The sequence below is a fragment of the Misgurnus anguillicaudatus genome, chromosome 18 (genome assembly GCF_027580225.2).
Source record: "Misgurnus anguillicaudatus chromosome 18, ASM2758022v2, whole genome shotgun sequence".
In the NCBI taxonomy this organism is placed as follows: domain Eukaryota; kingdom Metazoa; phylum Chordata; class Actinopteri; order Cypriniformes; family Cobitidae; genus Misgurnus; species Misgurnus anguillicaudatus.
In genome coordinates this window covers 607148-628342 of record NC_073354.2, presented here as the reverse complement: position 1 = coordinate 628342, position 21195 = coordinate 607148, and the positions used below count along the sequence as shown (strand labels likewise).

At 36.5% G+C, this 21195-nt stretch overlaps 2 protein-coding genes and 1 long non-coding RNA gene across 10 annotated transcripts in view; 2 read left to right on the top strand and 1 right to left on the bottom strand.

Moving 5' to 3' along the window:
- Positions 1-21195, top strand: part of ddhd1b (DDHD domain containing 1b) — a 269259-nt gene that overhangs the window by 110884 nt on the left and 137180 nt on the right. The gene's annotated exons all lie outside the window — the stretch shown is intronic.
- Positions 481-19434, bottom strand: LOC141350389 (uncharacterized). Of its 6 annotated transcripts, XR_012358487.1 has the most exons (10): positions 19350-19434; positions 19133-19210; positions 18855-18983; positions 17893-17909; positions 17765-17782; positions 17414-17622; positions 17171-17310; positions 15296-15413; positions 2327-2395; positions 481-1637 (listed from the first exon to the last, which is right to left on the bottom strand). XR_012358487.1 is itself a non-coding variant. In XM_073855474.1 (8 exons), the coding sequence occupies exons 1-8, from the start codon at positions 19353-19355 to the stop codon at positions 15366-15368; spliced, it is 645 nt and encodes a 214-aa protein (XP_073711575.1). In that variant the 5' UTR covers positions 19356-19434; the 3' UTR covers positions 15228-15365. The 6 variants fall into 6 exon arrangements, 3 of the variants coding, with proteins under 3 accessions (XP_073711575.1, XP_073711577.1, XP_073711576.1); XR_012358488.1 differs by lacking the exon at positions 17171-17310 and having other exon boundaries at positions 491-1637; positions 19350-19370; XR_012358489.1 differs by lacking the exons at positions 481-1637; positions 2327-2395; positions 17171-17310 and adding an exon at positions 15180-15198 and having other exon boundaries at positions 17420-17622; positions 19350-19370.
- On the top strand, positions 6115-11097 carry LOC141350393 (uncharacterized). Its single transcript, XR_012358494.1, has 4 exons — positions 6115-9132; positions 9289-9396; positions 10512-10719; positions 10824-11097. It is a non-coding gene; the product is annotated as an uncharacterized lncRNA (long non-coding RNA).

Genomic DNA, 21195 nt, shown 5'->3' with positions numbered 1-21195 from the left:
ATGTATTTTAAGATATGTCAGGTCAAGTTGTTTTCAGTTTGGACAGCTCTTACATTTATTTTAGTCTAGGACTAGTCTAATCCCTGTTATTCATATATGATACTGTATTTATTTTCCTTATTTGACGCACTGTTTTTATACAGTTATATTCTAAAACTGAAATACCTTTTCAATTCAATTTTTCTATTCAATTTTATTTATATAGCGCTTTTCACAATTGGTAATTGTTTCAAAGCAGCTTTACATTAATAGAAGCAGTGAAAAAAGCATTTGTAACTAGAAGAAGCATTTGTAACTCTAAGCAACGCTGTCTCTGTGCTATGGTGGGGCCTGAATCCTGATTGGAACTGGATTCACTACCCAGACAGCACACATACATCTGGCCGACGTTGTGCCGACTTTTAAAGTTCCATCGGCAAGATGTCGCTCAGGGAGCGTTTGCTAATTGGGAAGATGTCGTCTAGATGTCGGCATCTCGTCGCAAATGCCCTCGGGCCGATGTTTAAACGATGCAATTTCAGCCGCTCTGGACGGGCTTTACCGGGCATTTATTTATTAATTTAAACCTTTAGTCATTCACACTTATTTAGAATAATATGCTTCTGTGCAATAATAACTAAAAGCAAGTACACCACTGTCAATAACCGTTGCAAATTTATTCATTTGACAAATTAACAACAACTTGGATAAATCAGTAACAGAATATTTAGATGTGTCACACATAAATATAAATGACATATTCTGTAACTATTATACACTGCTATACTACTGTGTAAACGTTTTTTAAACACTTAACTAAAATATTTCTTATACCCTTCAAAATAATATACTCTTAATGTATATGATTCAATTACATTTGTGGACAAAAATATAGTGTCAACATATACATTTATATCAATTGAGAACTAAAATTTAATTTAAAACTTTTTTTTCAAATTACTTGGACAAAATGATAAAATAAACAAGTAATTTAAGCCCATAATACATGGAAATTTCTTTACAAATATCTCAGGGTGAGATCTCAAAAAATTACTGAAAAAACCCAAGGGTATACATTTCAAATTCTAGGCAAAGGGTGGCTGCATTTGAAATGCTAAAATATAACAGTTTGAATTTCAGAAGTTTTAGTCTCAAGATAATTCACACATGTTGTACAAATGGGACATGGCCTGTGAAAACCCAGCAAAGTATTTCTTTGTGACTTACTGTTTTCTACATAAAATCATCCTACACAATACAGAAAACATTCTCTGAAAATATAATCTTGACATCTTCAATACTGACTGAGTAAGGTCATGCCAAAGACTGAACTCAATGTTAAATCAGTAAATTCAAACTTTAGATGTCATTAGATGTTAAGACAGTAGCCTGGATTTCATATACAAGGTCACATATTTATGTATCAGAGAAATATATTGTAAATAATAATGTGCATGTACATAACAAAAACAGTTAATCATAAAACATTCTCGTCAGGTCGTCTTTCTTTGTTTCCTACACTTGTCTCTGCAAGCAGCGCCTTTAAACCTTAGAGGTTTCTCTTGGTTGCCTTTGTTTCCTGTCCCGAACACCGCCTTTTAAACATCTGGACACCACTTTTTCCTCTCCATTGTTTCTCTTTGTTGCTTTAGGATCACCTAAATGGAAACATCCAAAAAAAATGTATTAACCACATTTTTATATTTAAATGTAGGTGCCTATGGCAAACATGAACAATCGTGTATATTGGATAGATAATCAAAAAGTGGACCCACAAAGCATACAGTACTTCATGTAAGCATATAAAACATCTGGTCTACTGTGTTGTTGCATTCCTGAATGTGTCTGGCTGTGCATTATAAAGAGAGTTAATTCTTCTTTGCATCCTCAGCTATACTTAAAATGAGTGCTATAGGAGGAATTAATGCAAATGTCTTGAAAATTATACATTTTATTGTTAGAGATATCTAAAGATAACAGTCACCCACTTGCTTACCACCAAACTGTGTTGAACAAGTGCTTGCATCAGTGTTCGTGTAATCGAGTAAAGTATAACCTTATTAAGTATAACCTTAAAATGTATAAGTATAACCTTAAAATGCAGTCTTCTGCAGAGAGAAATAACCAATAATAACAAACCTTAAGACACTGTGGATAAAACCTATCAAGTGCAGGACTTTAAACACATCATGTGTCTTTACGGCATAAACACAGATTCCAGAAAATCATTGGCAGTGTGAATGAACCAAAAATCAAAGGGAACTGAACCAAGTTTAAGTATAATATGAATGGTCCCTTCTTCAATGTATTGTGTCTAACAGATACCAAATAGCAAAGTTTGTCTCACCTGTGGGTCACAACACTTAGTTCTGTCCTAGTATACGCCTTAGTCCTCGGTCTAGATCTCACCCAAACACTGTAAACGGAGCAGAACAGAAATGTTAATTTGTAAGTAGAAATGATAAGTGGACCCAGATATATTCCAAAATGTATTAAATTAAATTAACATGGTCTGCTTTGTCTTAAGATAAAGGATAGAATGCCCTATTAAATAAAAGACATTTTAAAAGGGTTGCGTTGTCTGAATCAAGTCATCTTGTTGCTTTGACGTCTTTGTTTTAGTTTATCTTTATCCTTCTGCTTGTTAACAGCACACATCATCAGTAATGTTCAATTATCACTTTATGCATTACTTCATTATTTTATTAAAGGGGGGGTTTAATGGTATTTCAAGCATTCTGACTTATTAACACAGTTATAGAGTTGTTTCCTCGTGCTAAACGCAGGCAAAGTGTCAAAACAGCAGTTGGACGTGTTACAGAGTATTTCTGTGCCGAATGCACTTCGCCAGGGTTCGTGCAAGTTTCGGCAATTTTTTTTCGATTACGCTTCTAACTGACGGTTCAGGGGTTTTCGATACGTATCACTTCTTTATATGGGCTTCCCCCGGAAAACTTCCCCCGGAAAACCCCGCTCACCCATCAATCAGCGGGAGACGCTAGAGCTTCCTAACAGCTTATCATGCCACTCAGCTTTGTTTAATTTCAAAAGTCAACAATGGCACGAAAGAAGAAGTGTGTTTTTGGATGTAAGGAGAAGACATCCAGCCTTATGGAAACAATGGATATAGTTTATTATCCGGGGTAGCAGCGGAGTTTTGCGTGTGTGTTTGATGCGGTGGATTTTCCCAACCAGGTCATGGCGAGTTGCACGTGGTAAGTAAGACTTCTGTCTTATGTTGGAAATAGTCGCGTGCATATTATATAAATGACACGAACATGTAGTGAATCAGTTAAAACAGTGTTGGGTAGCACTTTATTTTACAGTACGTGTACTTACAGTGTACATATATGGTAAATAAGTTGTACTTACCGACAAATGTGTGGTACTTACTTTTAGGTATCTACATGGTAATTAATTGGTATCATTACTGTACTTACCAGTAGTACATACTTGGTAGTAATTATGTAACTCTAGATAAGTACTGGGTAATAACAGATACATACTTATAGTGTAGGTATACTGTAACTAACGAGAAACACTACTGTACTTACAAATGAATGTACAATATAAGTATTTAGTATTTACATGCAAGTTAGGGTAAATTGCAGGTATTTATAGTGTACATATATGATAACTAATATCAAACACTACTGTACTTACAAATTGTATATACATGATAAGTGTGTGGTACCTGTAGGTCATAAATTAATGACCGGCACATATGGTGTATGTATACTGTAACTAACAAGAAACAATACTGTACTTACAAATTGTACATACACGATAAGTGTGTGGTACCTGCAGGTAAGTGTAAGTTATACTTATACCATACATATATGATAACTAAGAACAAACATTACTGATGTGCCATTTTGGTACTCAGTATATTTGTCCTTTAAACCAAGCATTAAATAACCGTACTACTGGGTACATTCACTAGTACATCCATGGTAACTACATGGAAACAGGACTGTAAAATAAAGTGTTGCTTTTTACACAGTTATTATATAGGACCTACCACCTAAGATATAGCATCATATACATGACACTGTCCAGCAAACCCAACCATTGACTATCCTACGCATTAACTACTGGGTACATTCACTAGTACGTCTATGGTAACTACATGGAAACAGGACTGTAAAATAAAGTGTTGCTTTTTACACAGTTATTATATAAGACCTACCACCTAAGATATAGCATCATATACATGACACTGTTAGGCAAACCCAACCATTGACTATCATACGCATTAACTACTGGGTACATTCACTAGTACGTCCATGGTAACTACATGGAAACAGGACTGTAAAATAAAGTGTTGCTTTTTACACAGTTATTATATAGGACCTACCACCTAAGATATAGCATCATATACATGACACTGTTAGGCAAACCCAACAATTGACTATCATACGCATTAACTACTGGGTACATTCACTAGTATGTCCATGGTAACTACATGGAAACAAGACTGTAAAATAAAGTGTTGCTTTTTACTCGGTCATTACACAGTAAGACCATAAAATAAGAGTCATAATACACAACTTTTGAAGTGCCGCAAAACATTTACTTATTTATTTCTTAACGATCTTGTCTTCTTTGTTGAATTTTGTTGAACAATGAATTTTGAAACAGCAATGACATACTGTTTTTTTTTACTTTTTCCAACATATTGAACATTCAGATTTTTTAAACAATTAACAGCCTTAACCTGAGAACAACGACATTAAGAAAAACACCACTTAACCATCATAAAAAATGCAGAAATGTCATCCTGAGAACAGCTTATTATACCACTGGGTCAACCAATCGTCTTCCTTTCTAAATTTGTACCTATTTGGCTGGAGTTTACGTTTACGTTTCATTTCATTGATTTTATTAATGACTTCTGGGTTTGTATTCGTGTATTCCTTGCACTCCTTCGCATATTTCTGTAGAGTTCCACCCTGAAATGTGGAGTTCAGGAGTAGCAATAATCTGCAACTCTGCAATAATGGCTGTAAGGGCGATGGTATTGCGATCAACATTGTGTTGCTTGCAGCTGTGGGAGACACTTCTGGTCTTCATGAAGCTTTTCAGAATGGCCTTGTAACGTTGCAAAACATCATCAGGTGTTTGAACTGAAAAAAAAGTATGTAACATTATGTCATTGTAGGACTAATACTTATCTAATGCATTAAGATGTAGTTCCACCTTTGACCACTAAGGGGTGAAAAGGTATAATTAATTTATGTAAGCAATAAGTAATGGCTGAAGGGTGTATTAGGCACGAAGCGAAGCGGAGCAGGCGTTACTTATTCAGGATACAACACTTGCCTTGAGTACCTTATTGCTTTTATAAAACGGTTACCACACTATATAAAAGTAACAAAAAAAATGTATTAGTGCAACTTTCATGAAGTTAGATCAATACAATCAAACAAACCGTTCTGAAACTGATACGTGTGGTTGCTAAGGGTGTTGCTAAGGGTGCAGTGATTAATAGAACCGTTGGGCGAAGCGGTCCTAGCCCTGTTTTATTGTGAATATCAGAATCAAGGATTGGAACTAACTGTTTTATAAACATTATTGCATGTGTGAAAGACTTAAAGCGATAGTTCACCCAAAAATTAAAATTATGTCATTAATGCCTTTGGAAACACAGTTTAAGATCAAGAGCTTTCTGACCGTCCATTGAATATGTATGTACATTATACTGTCCATGTCCATAAAGGAAATAAAAACATCATCAAAGTAGTCCATGTGACATCAGTGGGTCAGTTGGAATGTGTTGAAGCATCGAAAATACATTTTGATCCAAAAATTGATACAAAAATTACGACTTTATTCAGCATTGTCTTCTCTTTCGGGTCTGTTGTTAATACGCGTTCACCACACTGCAGTGATGCTGTTGACGTACGACGCTGCTGACGTGTTATCTGGTGCACCCAAGCTTCGTTTACAGTCTGATGGATTAGGACATCCGTGACATGCACATTTACGCACCATTTAAAAAATATAGCAATACCAAAACACAAACAATTTTGAACAGCTTGAATACAGCGTGCGTCTCCATCAAACTCTAAACGAAGCTCGGGCGCACCAGATAACACATCAGCAGCGTCATACATCAGCAGCGTCACTGCTGTGTCATGCATGCGGATTCAAAACAGACCGGAAGAGAATACAATGGTCTTACGGGTTTGAAACAACATGAGGGTGAGTCATTAATGACATAATTTTAATTTTTGGTTGAACTAACCCTTCAAGATGTGTAATTTCACATCTTTTTTTTAACCCCTTTTAATATTTTATTTTAATTTCTTTACTTTTTATATTTTTATTTTTTGTGACTTTAGGTAAAAACAAAATAAGAATTTTATTGTACCAAGGTACAAATCACAGTAACAATCTAGAATCTTTAATGAATGGATATAGCTAGCTCAGTACAATAAACTGGGAAATAAGAAAGTATTTAAACTGTACGATAGGTTTGGTCTTTGTACTTACCTCTTCGAATGGCGGCATGTTTTTCCTCCCTGACTTTGTGCTTTCTCTTTTGTTTTCTTTTTGGAGGCTTGTCAGATGAATCCGATGTTTCTGAGAATGTTGAACTCTCTCCAGATTCTGACTCAGAAGAAGCATCATTTTGCATTTTCTCTTTCTGTCCTAAAAACATTTGTACAAAAAGACATCTAACATTTGCTACAGTAAAATATCATTTTCTTGAGTTTCCTAAAATTGTAGATGTTATGAATGATATGCTTTATTGTTTTATTACATCAAATCTCCATTTTTGTTTTTATTGAGTTCGTATAACTAACAACTAGATTCCATGTGCTTCTTATCAGATTAAAAAAAAATAGTCAGATATGTCAAGGAAATAAGATTTCCGTGAATAAACACTTACTTGGTTGTCTGTTTTTAAGAGCACATTTTAATTGCTCCCGAAGGAAGTCTCGCTCCTCTTTCAAAAGTTTATTTTCCTCTTTTAGGTTTTCAATGGTTGAAACTGCAGTTGGCGCAACTTGTGGGGGCACAGAGACAGGGGGAGGCACAGAGAGAGATGTACCTGCTGTAAATTTACAGTAATAAAAAATATTTATCAGTTAATTCTGGAGATTTCAATTAAGTTTAAAAGATGTGTATTTCTATTATATATCTGCATATAATCTGCATTAGTGCTTTTAGCTTTGAGTTTATATTAATATATACCCCTAATTTTGGGTTGGGCTATAGCAAATTATAAAAAGAGGCTTGTTTTTATATATTTAAATTGTCTGGATAAAACCTTCCTCACCTTCATCAACAACTTGCTTTCTCCCTCGCTTTGTGTTCTGCATATTTTGCATATTAAAAACATTAACATTTTAAGTATCAATTCACAACTGCAACTGTAACCATTGCACGTAACATATAATAACATCAGGTCAAAACAGTTTCCACATGGATGGTAATATGACACTTAAGGGCATCTTTATATTAAATTATACTTTGAGCATCATTAAATGTATTAATTTGTTGTATGTTTATGGTAGCTCATTAACTGATAATAAGGTGTCTCATTAAACATAACGTCTTATGCAAAGCTATTCAGCCAGTACATTCATTCGTTTGTGTAAACTAAAGTTAGATGCCGAGATATGCATCCCTTTAGGTCTCTCTAAAAAAATAAATCGATGGACTGATATGATATTGTATATCATTTGCGGGTTGAGGGAGCCACTATTTCGCGAGATCTGTAAAGTTACTTGGTAGTTAAAGGCTTAACAATTTAACAGCGTCCATCTCCGCGTATATAAGTTATTGTTGTTGTGTTCATATATAACTTACCTTAAAGGCGGAGTCCACGATGTTTGAAAAACGGTTTCGAGAAGGAAACGGGCCGACTACCAAAACACACTTATAGCCAATCAAATCAAATCAAAAGCCGGGTTGCGTATGTGTGGGGCGGGTCTATCAACAGAAGGTCCAGATTCTATTGGGGTACGGGCGTGTTTGTTTGGGTGATTTTAAATATCAACATTGGCTTTTAAACATCATGGACTCCGCCTTTAACACGGATGAAGACCAGGGCGATGACTGATAGTTACGACGAACACGGGTGATGACCTGTACAGTGACGACTGATTGTTCCGAACTTCCGATGTCGTAAGCAATTCAGTCCCCCCGAGCAATTCGGTCTCCCCTAGGACCCCGCGCGACTCCATTGGCTGAAAAAACTCCTCGTGGTAAGTTTTCTTAGCGCCTTATTACAATTCCTTCAAAATCGCGTTATGATTTATGTAGTTAGAACGTTGTTAAAATTACAATTGATGTCTTTTAAATGATATGTTTCATATAGTAGTATATAAATGAGGCTATAGGTGGGAGATCTGATCCACACATTGCTTGTGTCATTTTATTATTTAGATTATTATACTGTACCATTTCCACTTTTGACTGTCTACATACAATTACTTACTCATTAATTACTTATACAAAACATGATTACTACATAGTTGAATCACACATTTAAATCATAATTATAAGCCATGATTACTACACTTTTACTATTAAAAATATATATTCCGTAAGGTATGTTAATAATTTACAAAAAATAAAAGTATTGTTTTTGCAAAGCAGATGATGACACAAAAGTACTGACGTTTCTGCAACATGAATATTAGTTTATTATATTGTTTTTTAGTTAACTTTTATTTTTTAAAAATGTAATGTTTCTATTTTGTACAACATAATTAGCTTACTAGCCGCGTATGCAGACAAGATATTGCAATGACACATTTTTGAGCAGGCATTAGTGTAGATACCAATCGGGGTCCTAGGGGAGACCGAATTGCTCGGGGGGACTGGATTGCTCATGACACCGATGATTCTGGAAGTGCGGGAACAGGAAGTTCATGTCTCGCGCTCAAAACATCCAATCAGTGATCATATTACTATTTTGGCTGCTTTGCGGTGTTTTAGAGGTCGATGATCTCTCTGTTTTCAGAGATTAATTCAAAATGAGTCTTGTCAGATCTTTATTACGGAGGATATACGGAAGACGTAAATCACTCATTAAATGGCTTCAGAAACACAGGCTCCTGCTCAGAAAAAGAAATGTAGGTTATGCAGAAAGACGATGAGTCTTCAAAAAAGTACCACAACAAAAGATGGATATCGATGGTAAGCACTGTCTTTTGTAGGACAGGCAAAATTAGATTTTAATGTTAACTAGATGAGGTAAAAGTTTGTGAACAAAATTTATGTTGGCTTGAGAAAGCCTAGTCTTAAAGTTCAAAATATAAAGTACTAATTTTATTTTTTACATCAACATTACAGGATATGTAGACGAAATCGCCACAAGGACGTGTCTCTCTCCATACGTCATGGCTCTGTTTTTATCAAAAGTCATGTTTCTCTTGCTTCCTATATGAAGTTCATTCACAGGTAACGTTAGATAGTCCAAGTTCTATACTCTAAGATTTAAATTAATGAATTCAGGGTGTTTAAAGTCTTTATGTGTTAACATATTACATTATTACAAATTACATTACATGTTTAATAATTATATATATTAGTAAAAGCCCTGAGGCTGTGCCATTTTAAAATCTGTCACATGTGTTAATGTGTTATGTATATTGTTAAACATTTGTTAACAATAGTTAATGTGTATCAATAAAATACATTCTAGGTATTGTGTGCTGTTTGTGTATATGCATTAATCTTGTTTTTTTTTTATTAAGTAGTTTGCTAGTTGAAAGTAGGGATGCACCGAATCCAGGATTCGGATTCGGCCGAATACTGGGCTTTTTGATGGGGTTCGGGTTTGGCCGAATCCTAGATTTTTTTTCCACCGAACCGAACCCTAGGCTTGCGCTACGCTGGTCGACGTCACGCGGCCGTTGATTACACACATCGGGTGCTGACATGGAGATGAGCTTTTTCTTTCGGTGAGCCTTAGGGGCTGGACACACCAAAACTTTTAAACACGGCTGAAAACGCCTTGAGGACGCCAAATGCCAGCTGTTTTTCAGCCGAGCGCTTGGTAGCTGTGACGCTTCAGCTGTGAGCCGGTTGGTTGCTGTGCTAATGTCCCGCCCCTCCTCCACTGTAATTGGACGGCCGTGTGAAAACTGACATTGACGAGCGGAGCTTCTCACTCAAAGTTAAATATAGTTTTCAGCGCGGAGCTGCTTGCTTATTGGAAAAACGAGTGTGTCGCAAGCATCGCTTTCATTATGCATAGGCTTATGGTAATTGTCAAAATAGTTTTTCCAACTTCATCCTGGCATAATGTACAGTTAAAATTAATTAAAATGAAAAAATACATTGCTGTGGACGTTGTTTACTTCATTAATGTGTTTTACTGTGTTAATGGAATAAGGATGCGAGTAGGATTCGGTATTCGGTTTCGGATTCGGACGAATCTTAAACGGTGGATTCGGGATTCGGCCGAACCTAAAAAATCTGGATTGCTGCATCCCTTGTTGAAAGTATGACAAATATTCTTCTTGTTGTGTATACTGCATGCATGTAATCTAATTGTTAACACTCTGCTTCAGATTTGCTCAAGGATTACGTCTCCGTCAGGTGGATATGCTTGAGGAGGGTCTGTGTGACAGTAGTGCAACATTTACAAAAATGACCAAAAAACTCAAGGCAGTATGTGTTAAATCAATCAAAAAAATGGAAAGAGAGCGGAGGATCAGAATAGGTGGAGCAAGAGCATTTGTGGTCCTGGATGAAAGCAAGTTTTGCCACAAACGGAAGGTATTTGTGTGTATTGTAAAAAAGTTTGAATACTTTTAAAAAATGAATGCAATTGGTAACAGTAAGATACATAATGACTAGTTTTATCCTTCTCTTATTTTTAGTATGCACGTGGGCGTTTTGGCAACACGTGGCGAAGAAAAGCATGGGTTTTCGGTATGATTGAAGTCAAAAGAAACCAAAGACGACCTGTGCTGAAAGTGGTAAAACGAAGAACAGCAAGAAAATTAATTCCCATTATTAGGAAGCACGTGCGTCAAGGTAGCACTCTGATCAGTGATGACTGGCCAGCTTATAGAAAACTTGCTCATCATGGCTTTATTCATTATCAGGTCAATCACAGTCGTTTTTTTGTACATCCACAAACAGGAGCTCATAAGCAACAAAAATAACGTGCAAGGATAACCAACAAAAAAGATGTATTACGTTACAGGGGGAACAAGACTCTACAAACACTGAAAGATCAACTAGCCTTCATTGAATGGCAATATTGAAGGGGAAAACTACATCCCAGAGGTATTCTTGGATGTTTGCTTGAGGACATTGCTGCTATATACAGGGTGTAGCACAATGACTTTACTAACTCTACAGGAATATGTGGATACAAACCCAGAAGTCACAAACAAAGTCACTGAACTAAAACGTAAGACAATTATTTGACCCAGTAGTATAAGCTGTTGCCAAAATATAATTTCTGCAGTTTTCAAGATGGTAAAATAGTATTTTTGCAAAATCTTTGTTCTCAGGTTAAGACTGTTAAAAAAATGGGAATGTTCAACATGTTAAAAAAAAATAACAGTATGTCATTGCTGTTTCTAAATGCATTGTTCAACAAAATTCAACAAAAAAGACAAAATCTTTAAGAACTAAATAAGTAAATGTTTTGCTGCACTTCAAAAGTATTGTACAATGACTCTTATTTTATGGTCTTACTAGTTAATATAACTAACAGTTGCATATGTATATGTATACTATGCTATCGTGTAATAACTAAAGTAAAAAGCAACACTTTATTTTACAGTCCTGTTTCCATGCCGTTACCATAGACGTACTAGTGAATGTACCCAGTAGTTAATGCTTAGGATAGTCAATGGTTGTGTTTGCCTAACAGTGACATGTATATGATGCTATATCTTAGGTGGTAGGTCCTATATAATAACTGAGTAAAAAGCAACACTTTATTTTACAGTCCTGTTTCCATGTAGTTACCATGGACGTACTAGTGAATGTACCCAGTAGTTAATGCGTAGGATAGTCAATGGTTGGGTTTGCCTAACAGTGTCATGTATATGATGCTATATCTTAGGTGGTAGGTCCTATATAATAACTGTGTAAAAAGCAACACTTTATTTTACAGTCCTGTTTCCATGTAGTTACCATGGACGTACTAGTGAATGTACCCAGTAGTTAATGCGTATGATAGTCAATGGTTGGGTTTGCCTAACAGTGTCATGTATATGATGCTATATCTTAGGTGGTAGGTCCTATATAATAACTGTGTAAAAAGCAACACTTTATTTTACAGTCCTGTTTCCATGTAGTTACCATGGACGTACTAGTGAATGTACCCAGTAGTTAATGCGTAGGATAGTCAATGGTTGGGTTTGCCGGACAGTGACATGTATATGATGCTATATCTTAGGTGGTAGGTCCTATATAATAACTGTGTAAAAAGCAACACTTTATTTTACAGTCCTGTTTCCATTTAGTTACCATGGATGTACTAGTGAATGTACCCAGTAGTACGGTTATTTAATGCTTGGTTTAAAGGACAAAATATAGCACATCAGTACTGTTTGATCTTAGTTATCATATATGTATGGTATAAGTATAACTTACATTTGCCTGTAGGTACATTTATCGTGTATATACAATTTGTAAGTACAGTAGTGTTTCTAGTTAGTTACAGTATACATACACCGTATGTGCCTTTCATTAACTTACACTTACCTGCAGGTACCACACACTTATCATGTATATACAATTTGTAAGTACAGTATTGTTTCTTGTTAGTTACAGTATACCTACACCATATGTGACGGTCATTAATTTATGGCCTACAGGTACCACACACTTGTCATGTATATACAGTTTGTGGGTACAGTGGTGTTTGATGTTGGTTGCCATATATGTACGCTGTGAATACCTGTCATTTGCCCTAGCTTGCATGTAAATAGTAAATACTTATATTGTACATTCATTTGTAAGTACAGTAGTGTTTCTCGTTATTTGCAGTATACCTACACTATAAGTATGTATCTGTTATTACCCAGTACTTATCTAGAGTTACATAATTACTACCAAGAATGTACTACTGGTAAGTACAGTAATGATACCAATTAATTACCATGTAGATACCTAAAAGTAAGTACCACACATTTGTCGGTAAGTACAACTTATTTACCATATATGTACACTGTAAGTACACGTACTGTAAAATAAAGTGCTACCCAGTGTTGTATAGTGTTGCATGACTCGTACTCGCTCCTCCCACGGTATAACTCCTCCTTCTTCATTTTTTCGTATGTTATCGGAAAGATTCGGTAAAGCTAATCTTTCTTTTATAAATCTGATTAAACTAAAGACTCTTCAGAGATATAAAGGATGTCATACTACTCTATAGGTACTCCAGATTAACATCAGAAATGCAGAAACAGCGTGTGTTACGTGAGCTTTAATGTTAAACACACCTTCAGGATAGTCAGTGTACTTAAATAGATAAGACTGAGCAGTGTTGATTTACCACCAGGGATTTTGATCTGTAAATGAATTCAGTCAAAGGAACAAGATGACTGTCTGATGACTCGAATGAGTTAAAGGATTACTCCTCCCACCAAAATGAAAATTGACTGAATTTTTACCATCATGTCATCCAAGAAGTTATCTATTACTTTTTTTAACAGTACACAATCAGAGTTATATTAAATAATTTCCTGGTTCTTTACGTTTATATATTTGTATTTATATTTTTGCTTTATAATGGCGTTGACTGGGATCAGTGTTTTTCAAAGCTCAAAAGTATATCCTTCCATCATTAAAGTAATGCATATATAACCCAGTGGGTTAATAAATGTCTTCCGAAGCGAAACAATACGTTTGTGAGAAAAACTATTCATAATTATAGCTTTTTGTGATAGAGACAAGACATTTACAAAGTTAAAAAGACAATTTAAATATGGCGCCACGTGTTATCGGATTGGATGTTATGTATCTCATGACTAGTCGTAATATGAATTGTGATGAAACACAGTAGAAACATGTGAGAAACAATGCGATTGAGTTGTTGTAGTCTGTTTCCATTACATATGCATCGTAACTCGCTTAAAGCTTAAAATATAAAGTTTTTCTCACAAGCCCATCATTTTGCATCAGAAGACCCACTGGGTTACATATGGATCACCCCAACGATGGATGGATGCACCCCTGGAACTTCAAAACACTGATGCCCAGTCAATGCCATTATCAAGCACTGAAGAACCAGGACCAGTGGCGGACAATGACTTATCCTCCGAGGGCGCACAATGCAATGCGAAGCTCATCCCAACATGTATGTGGTTCATCATTTTAAAATATGTGTTAGGGGTATCGCATGTGAATCACGTGTCATGTCAAAATAAGTGCCTGCCGCACACACGTCCGAAGGGTTCATGATAAAAGATACCTGCATTATCTCATGCGTAATCAGAGTTTAATGTTAAGTGAATGTGTTGCGTGTATTTTGTGAACGTCAGCATCTCTTTTATCATAAACGGTTTTGACGCGTGTGCAGCAGGCTCTTCTTTTGACAAGACAAATATTTTTGAAACACGAGCAACACACATGACACTCTGAACACATATTTTGAATTCGCACCCCTTAGAAGAGCAGTCACGAGCCGCCACTGGCCAGGACAGTATTTAATATAACTCTGATTGTGTTTGGCCAAAGAAAGAAAGACAAACATCTTGGATGACATGGGGTTGAGTAAATAATCCTTCAAAGCTAAAAGTTTACGTAAAAAATTAGAATTGTATCATTTACTCACCTTCATGTTGTTATAATCTTGCCAGAAATTCTTTAATCTGATAAATGATGTCAATCATACAGTTGATGGTACCCATTTACTTCCATAATAGGAAAAATAAATTTTATTGAAGTAAATGAGCAGCTGTGTACTTAACATCATTTATCAAAATATCTTGTTTTGTGTATACCACAATAAATAAACTCATGCCGGTTAAGAACATAAACAGGGCCTGTGTGATGATCACTAAAGCACAATGAAAGACATGTAAAGCTATCTTATCTTGAAATAAAATTTGACACGGACTACTGAAAATCTAAAGAATGAAAAAGACAAAAAATAATATATTACGCACAAATGTAAGGAACAACATTGCAGTATAGTGCTTAGCATAATGTGTTTCAAATAAGTAAATTCAACTTACATTATTTGTATAGTATATCTCAGTACAGTGACATGCACAAGTTTGGGCAACCCTGGTAAAAAAATTCTGTTAATGTAAACATTTAAGCGAGGGGAAGATGAAATGATCTCCAAAAGGCATAAAGTTAAACATGAAACGCTCATGATTACCACTGTATGTAGTCCAGTGCTGGCATCGTCTGAAGTCCTTGCAAGGGCCGATGTCATCTTTCCATTTGTGTTAGGTCATCTGACAGAAGCAGGATCCAGACTGCAGCTCACATAATTGCTAGTAGAAATAAAAAAGCAAATTGAGAAAATTTGCATGACTGCTGTTCATAGCTTTTTAGGTAGTGGATAGTTGTGATTATTAAGTTATTTATAACCTGAGACAAAGGTTAGTGAATGCAATTATGTGTATGCTAGACTTAGAGCTGTTGCGTTTGGTCGATAGAATCGGCGGCGTCAATTTCAACGTCGATAATTAGTCAACATAAATATTGTGTCATCACCACAAAAATATAGCCTTTTCCCCTTTGACAGATTTACATGCAGATTAACATTCACAATGATAAATATCTGCAAACTGGACTGAAGAAGAAATCAGGGAGTCACTATCAGCTATGAACATTCACCAGCATAACAAAACAGCGTGTAACGCAGTGCTTCCCAATCCTGGTCCTCGAGCACCCCCTCCCAAAAACTTATTTAAAGGGGTCATATCGTGAAATTGTCAGCATTGCCACTTTGTAGGTTTGAGCAAAAATGTGTCGTTTTGGGTGTCTTTTAAAATGCAAATGAGCTGATGAAGTGCAAACACTGATCACAATGATGGTGGTTTGATGCAATTCAAACTCAATTGTGCTGTGAATTATTTTTTCTCTCTTTCTTTCTCTCTGCACTAAATAGCAGTGCTGTGGTTGGATAGTGTACATTTACTCATTCACCGCCAGCCTTTTTGAGAAAAGTTGCCCACCTGCATTTTTGTGATTTAACAAAATTTTCACAAAATTCATTGCAGGAAAAATTATTTTCTATAAATATATAAACATACAAATTATATCAAATTAAAGAACACACCCTCTGCTTTCAAACAAACAATAAACAAACAAACAAACAAACAAAATGGGGAAAAAACGTTTAATTATATATTTACTTTTTCTACTTAATTTACCACTGAAATATGGATATTTCTCTTCAAAAATACAACATTTTGAGCAAAAAGCTTAAAAAATTGCGTTTTTGTAAAGAAATTTATGTTAGAGATCAGACTCAGAATGACTATCAAACATAAACGCAGTTAAAATAAACCATTAACTCTTTTTAACTTCCGTTTTTGATAAATTCGCCATCTGGTGGATAAAAGCGGTATTACACTTTCACTTTGAAATTCGTCCAGAAAGGCACATTTATTAGTTAAATATGAACTCATAAATGACAAGATAACTCGTCAATGGCGGTGAATGAGTTAAGGGGGCGGTATTATTCTAATAAGATATCCTTATGACATCATAAAGAAAGCCAAATTTCAATGACCTATTTTTGCTCACACCTACAAAGTGGCAATGCTAACATTTTCACGATATGACCCCTTTAAAACACCTGATTCAAGTTATCAGCCTCCTTCCAAAATGTCTCCCTAAACATGTCTCCCTAACAAGCTGATGGGGTAAATAAGGGACATCTAAAACTATTTGGGAGGGGGTGCTCGAGGACCAGGATTGGGAAGCACTGGTGTAACGCACTCCTTTATGACCTTATCATAAACAAAAAATACACGTGTGGTTTCTCGAGAGAGAAATCACGGATAAGCAAACTACAGATGCTACAAAAAAACCTACCAAGTGCAAGACTTTAAATATGTCATGTCTTTATGGCATGTGTGTGAAAGCACAAACAAATCCAGAAAACTATTGGCAGCGTGAATTAACCAAAATCAAATAATCCCGAACAACTCCCGGATGTGTACTCTGTATTTTCCATAATATGTGTGTGAAAAGGGCTACAGACATTAACCATTCATTGAAAGCAAGTTGTCCATTGAACCTTAAATGTCCTTGTCAGTATCGGGAAAGCGGTCCTTACACAAATATCCTCGTCATAAGAGATGTTCGGTGTACTCTCTCGACTAAACATATGGAGTCCTTCTTTAGGATCTCTGACTGCCGCACTCTGATGTTGTTCACCTGGCGTGTAACACCACAACCCAAATTGTCTTCATTATCCCAGGCACCTGCACAGAAACATTGAGAACACAAGCTCCAGGGAAGCAGCGAGTGTGCGTCTTACCTACACCTGATGTAGCGTGTTCATGCCGGGCGATGGAGGCCCCGGTGATCCCAACATAGCATCCGGTCTCATGAAGGGGGGAGAAGCAGTTATAAGTGGTTATCTCAAAAGCCTGAGGCAATGTGGGGGGAGAAGTGCTGGCTCGTGTCTTCCACTGTCGGTTTGCTGGCATTGGAGAGAATCTAGGCCGCATCCTAGATGTACATGCCCTGCACAGAGAAACAGATGGCTTAGAGGTGGCATGTCCTTTCTCCGATAAAACTAATATGACAGTATGGTTAAGATCAAAAACACTTAGGGTTAAGGTCAAATAATAAAAATGTCTGTAACAGCTGGTTAAAAACAACTTACAGCAAATGATGTTGTGATCTGTTTTGCAAAGACATAAAACATAACAATTGAATATTATAGATTTACATAAAGGATTTCCAGTTACACCCACTAAAATGTCTTGAGGTGTCTGTCAGTGAAATACTTACACAGCAGTGCCAATGACCTGTTTACACACAAGAAGAGAGGAAACCTATGTAAGGAAAATATTAGCTAAGGAAAAAGGTTCCTTGATATGAAACACCTGTTCATTAAATCACTGTATATTTCATACATCTGACATACAATAACGTAAATCAGATTGCACTGTGCAAAACAAAATGGTTGTCAAAGAATCTGAACTAGCTTACATAATGTCAATGTAAACATCTCTTGTTTGTTTTGTTTTTAAATTTGCTGCCATTGTAAGCACTCAAACTATCATACAGATCATAATAATACACTTTATACAGTAACTAAAACTGCCAGAGGGGCATCATAAATATATATAGAGACAAAAATCATATTATTCTCACTCACTAAATGTGTTTAAAATAACAATTTACCTCAGACACGATATTTGCAAAAGCTTTAACAAACAAACGGGACAGAACAATTAACCATATATTATGTTGATCATTTAAACACCAAACAAACACTCATAAAGAAATTAAACAACCAAAATTACTATGTTATTGAACTCAATTATATAATCATCGATAATCATCCTAATATTTTTCCTAAAATTTAAATTACCTCAGAATACTTCCAACTGCTGTTCAGAAAAGCAATGGCCATCTGCCTATATTAAGTGCATCGTTTATATAGCAACAAAACTAGACGAGAAATGACCTTTCTGTCCTCAACGTTAACATTACCTCTAGTAGGTCAGACTATACATAACAACAAGCTGACACGTATTGTTTTACAGAAACATTTTAGAACAACAAAAATTAATGGAAATTATAATAATACACAAACATTTTAGCAAAAATGGCTCCAGTCTGAATAGCGCTGCAAGTACTACAAATGTTACTATGACTTTATTTGCTGTGCTGTAGTAGACGGAGTGCCTTATACTAACTTTTAAGAGTCACAGACATTTAATATAAGATTTTTGTCGAAAACTTACCTGAACCACGGACGTCTGCGAAGTCAGCTCCCGCACTTTTTCCTTGTTCATAGCAAGACGAGACTGGAGTGGCTTCTCTGGGTTAAGGAATATATCGCCATCTGTTGGTTTGGCATGCTCATGACAATGCTTCATACCAGGGTTTTGCGTGTTCGAGTTGACATGGAATTGTTTGTTTTTTTACACAGGAGGGGAACACAAAACAATGATACATGTAAAACAAGCCAATAATTCCTTATTTTTCCTCACTTTCCCCAGTTGCATTTTCTCTAACTTACTTGAGTATTAACGGCGGCTGGCAACCAGCGTATGTACATTACTGCCCCCTTCTGCTTCGGAATAATGGAACTTAGCAGCTGTGTGTCATTAAAAGCAAAGAAGGCACTGCTATTTTATTTATTTTACTTGTATATTATATTAAAACATTTACATTTACTTAACGGATTCCATTTTTCTTCACTTATTATCATTTACTTAGTTCTTGTACATACTTACACCCATAATGTCGCCTTTGCTCTGGTGGTTGCAAGGGGAGGAATAACTGGGCACGCACCAACAGAGAGAAGCGCGGCGTCTGCCTCCGGTATAGTTATCCGACCCAAATTCCTACCCGTGAATTCCTACTGGGATTACAATGGAGTCATCCTGCTGCAACAGACCCCAACATATCTTCACTGACTGAGAATCTGCCTCAGGAATTACTTATTAGTAAAAATATTAACTTTACTAAACAAGGACAAACCAGGAAGAGGGGGAAAAGGGGTGGTGTGAAACAGCGAACCAGGAAGCTATTGAGCAGGAATCGCATCCCCTTGCCTTCAATCATACTGGCTAACGTGCGGTCCCTCAGGAATAAGACGGAGGAACTACGGACAAATGTTTTGCATCTGCGGGACTACAGGGACGCGTGTCTTATGGCTTTTACAGAGACTTGGCTCACCGAGTTGGATACGGACCCGGCACTAGAGATCAGCGGTTTTGGAGCTCCTCTGTGCCTGGACCGGGACAGTGAGGTAACACACAAAACGCTGGGAGGAGGGGTCTGCTTGTACATAAATCGCAGGTGGTGTAGCAATATTACTGTGCGAGAGCGGATATGTCATCCTGACATCGAGCTGATGTCTGTGTCACTACGGCCGTACTATCTCCCCAGGGAGTTCCCCCAGATTTTTGTGACTGTGGTTTACATCCACCCTAAAGCTGACGCCAAGTCCGCTGCGGGTATTGTTTTCAAAAGCGTAAACAAACTTCAGTCCATCTCCCCTGCCGCTCCTAATTTTATTCTCTGCGATTTTAACCACTGCAACTTAAAGAAAACTTTGAACAACTTTTACCAGTATGTAACCTGCCCCACACGTCGTAATAAAACTCTTGATTTGTGCTATGGCTCCATTAAAGGCGCATATACATCTAAGGTGGGGCCAGCGCTCGGAGACTCTGACCATAACTCTGTCCACCTCATACCCGCCTACACCTCGGTGTTGAGGAGGGAGAAGCCTGTTAGCAAACAGGTGAAGGTTTGGTCTGAGGACAGCTCTTTAGCGTTACAAGCCTGTTTTGAGTGCACAGACTGGACAGTGTTTCAGGACGCTTGTACTGATATTGATGAACTTACTGACGTAGTCAGCAGCTACATCTCTTTTTGTAAAGACTCTGTTCTCCCGAATAGGGAAGTTAAGGTTTACCCAAATAACAAGCAGTGGATCTCTAAGGACATCAAAGAACTGTTAATTAAACGAAAAACTGTTTTTAATGAAGGTGACAAGATTGCAGAGAGGGCTGTGAGAAAAGAGATTAGGGTGGAAATTAAAAAAGCTAAACTGAGATATAAGGATAAAATCGAGGCTGAGTTGGCGAGTAACAATTTGAAGGAAACCTGGAAAGGTATGAAAACATTGATTGGGTCTACTGAGAAAGCCAACAGAGTTGCCCTGGATGGTTTTTCAAATGATAAACATTTAGCTGATGAATTTAATGTATTTTTATCTCGATTTGACAATTCTGATTTTAGCGATGAAATGATTGACATAAGGGGTAGCACACTGGCAGCTCCATCCATTACTATTGAGAGTAGTACTGTGGCTAATATTTTCAGGCACACTAGATCAAAAAGTCCTGGGCCAGATGGCATTTGCGGGCAATTATTAAGAACATGTGCTGATCAACTGTGTTACATTTTTCAGTTCATTTTTAATTTGTCCTTGTCACAACAAAGAGTACCGAAAAGCTGGAAACATTCCATTATTGTGCCTATAGCCAAGTGCAGCTCCCCTAAATCTTTGAATGATTTTAGACCTGTAGCCTTGACCTCATTGGTTATGAAAAGTTTTGAGAAAATTAT

Excerpts from the sequence above, each read along its gene's own strand:
- LOC141350389 (XM_073855474.1), bottom strand. Across the intron at positions 17,311-17,413 it reads ACACGCTACATCAGGTGTAG|GTGAACAACATCAGAGTGCG; the intron begins GTAAGACGCACA and ends GTTACACGCCAG. Across the intron at positions 15,414-17,170 it reads TACTGACAAGGACATTTAAG|CAATTATGTGAGCTGCAGTC; the intron begins GTTCAATGGACA and ends TATTTCTACTAG.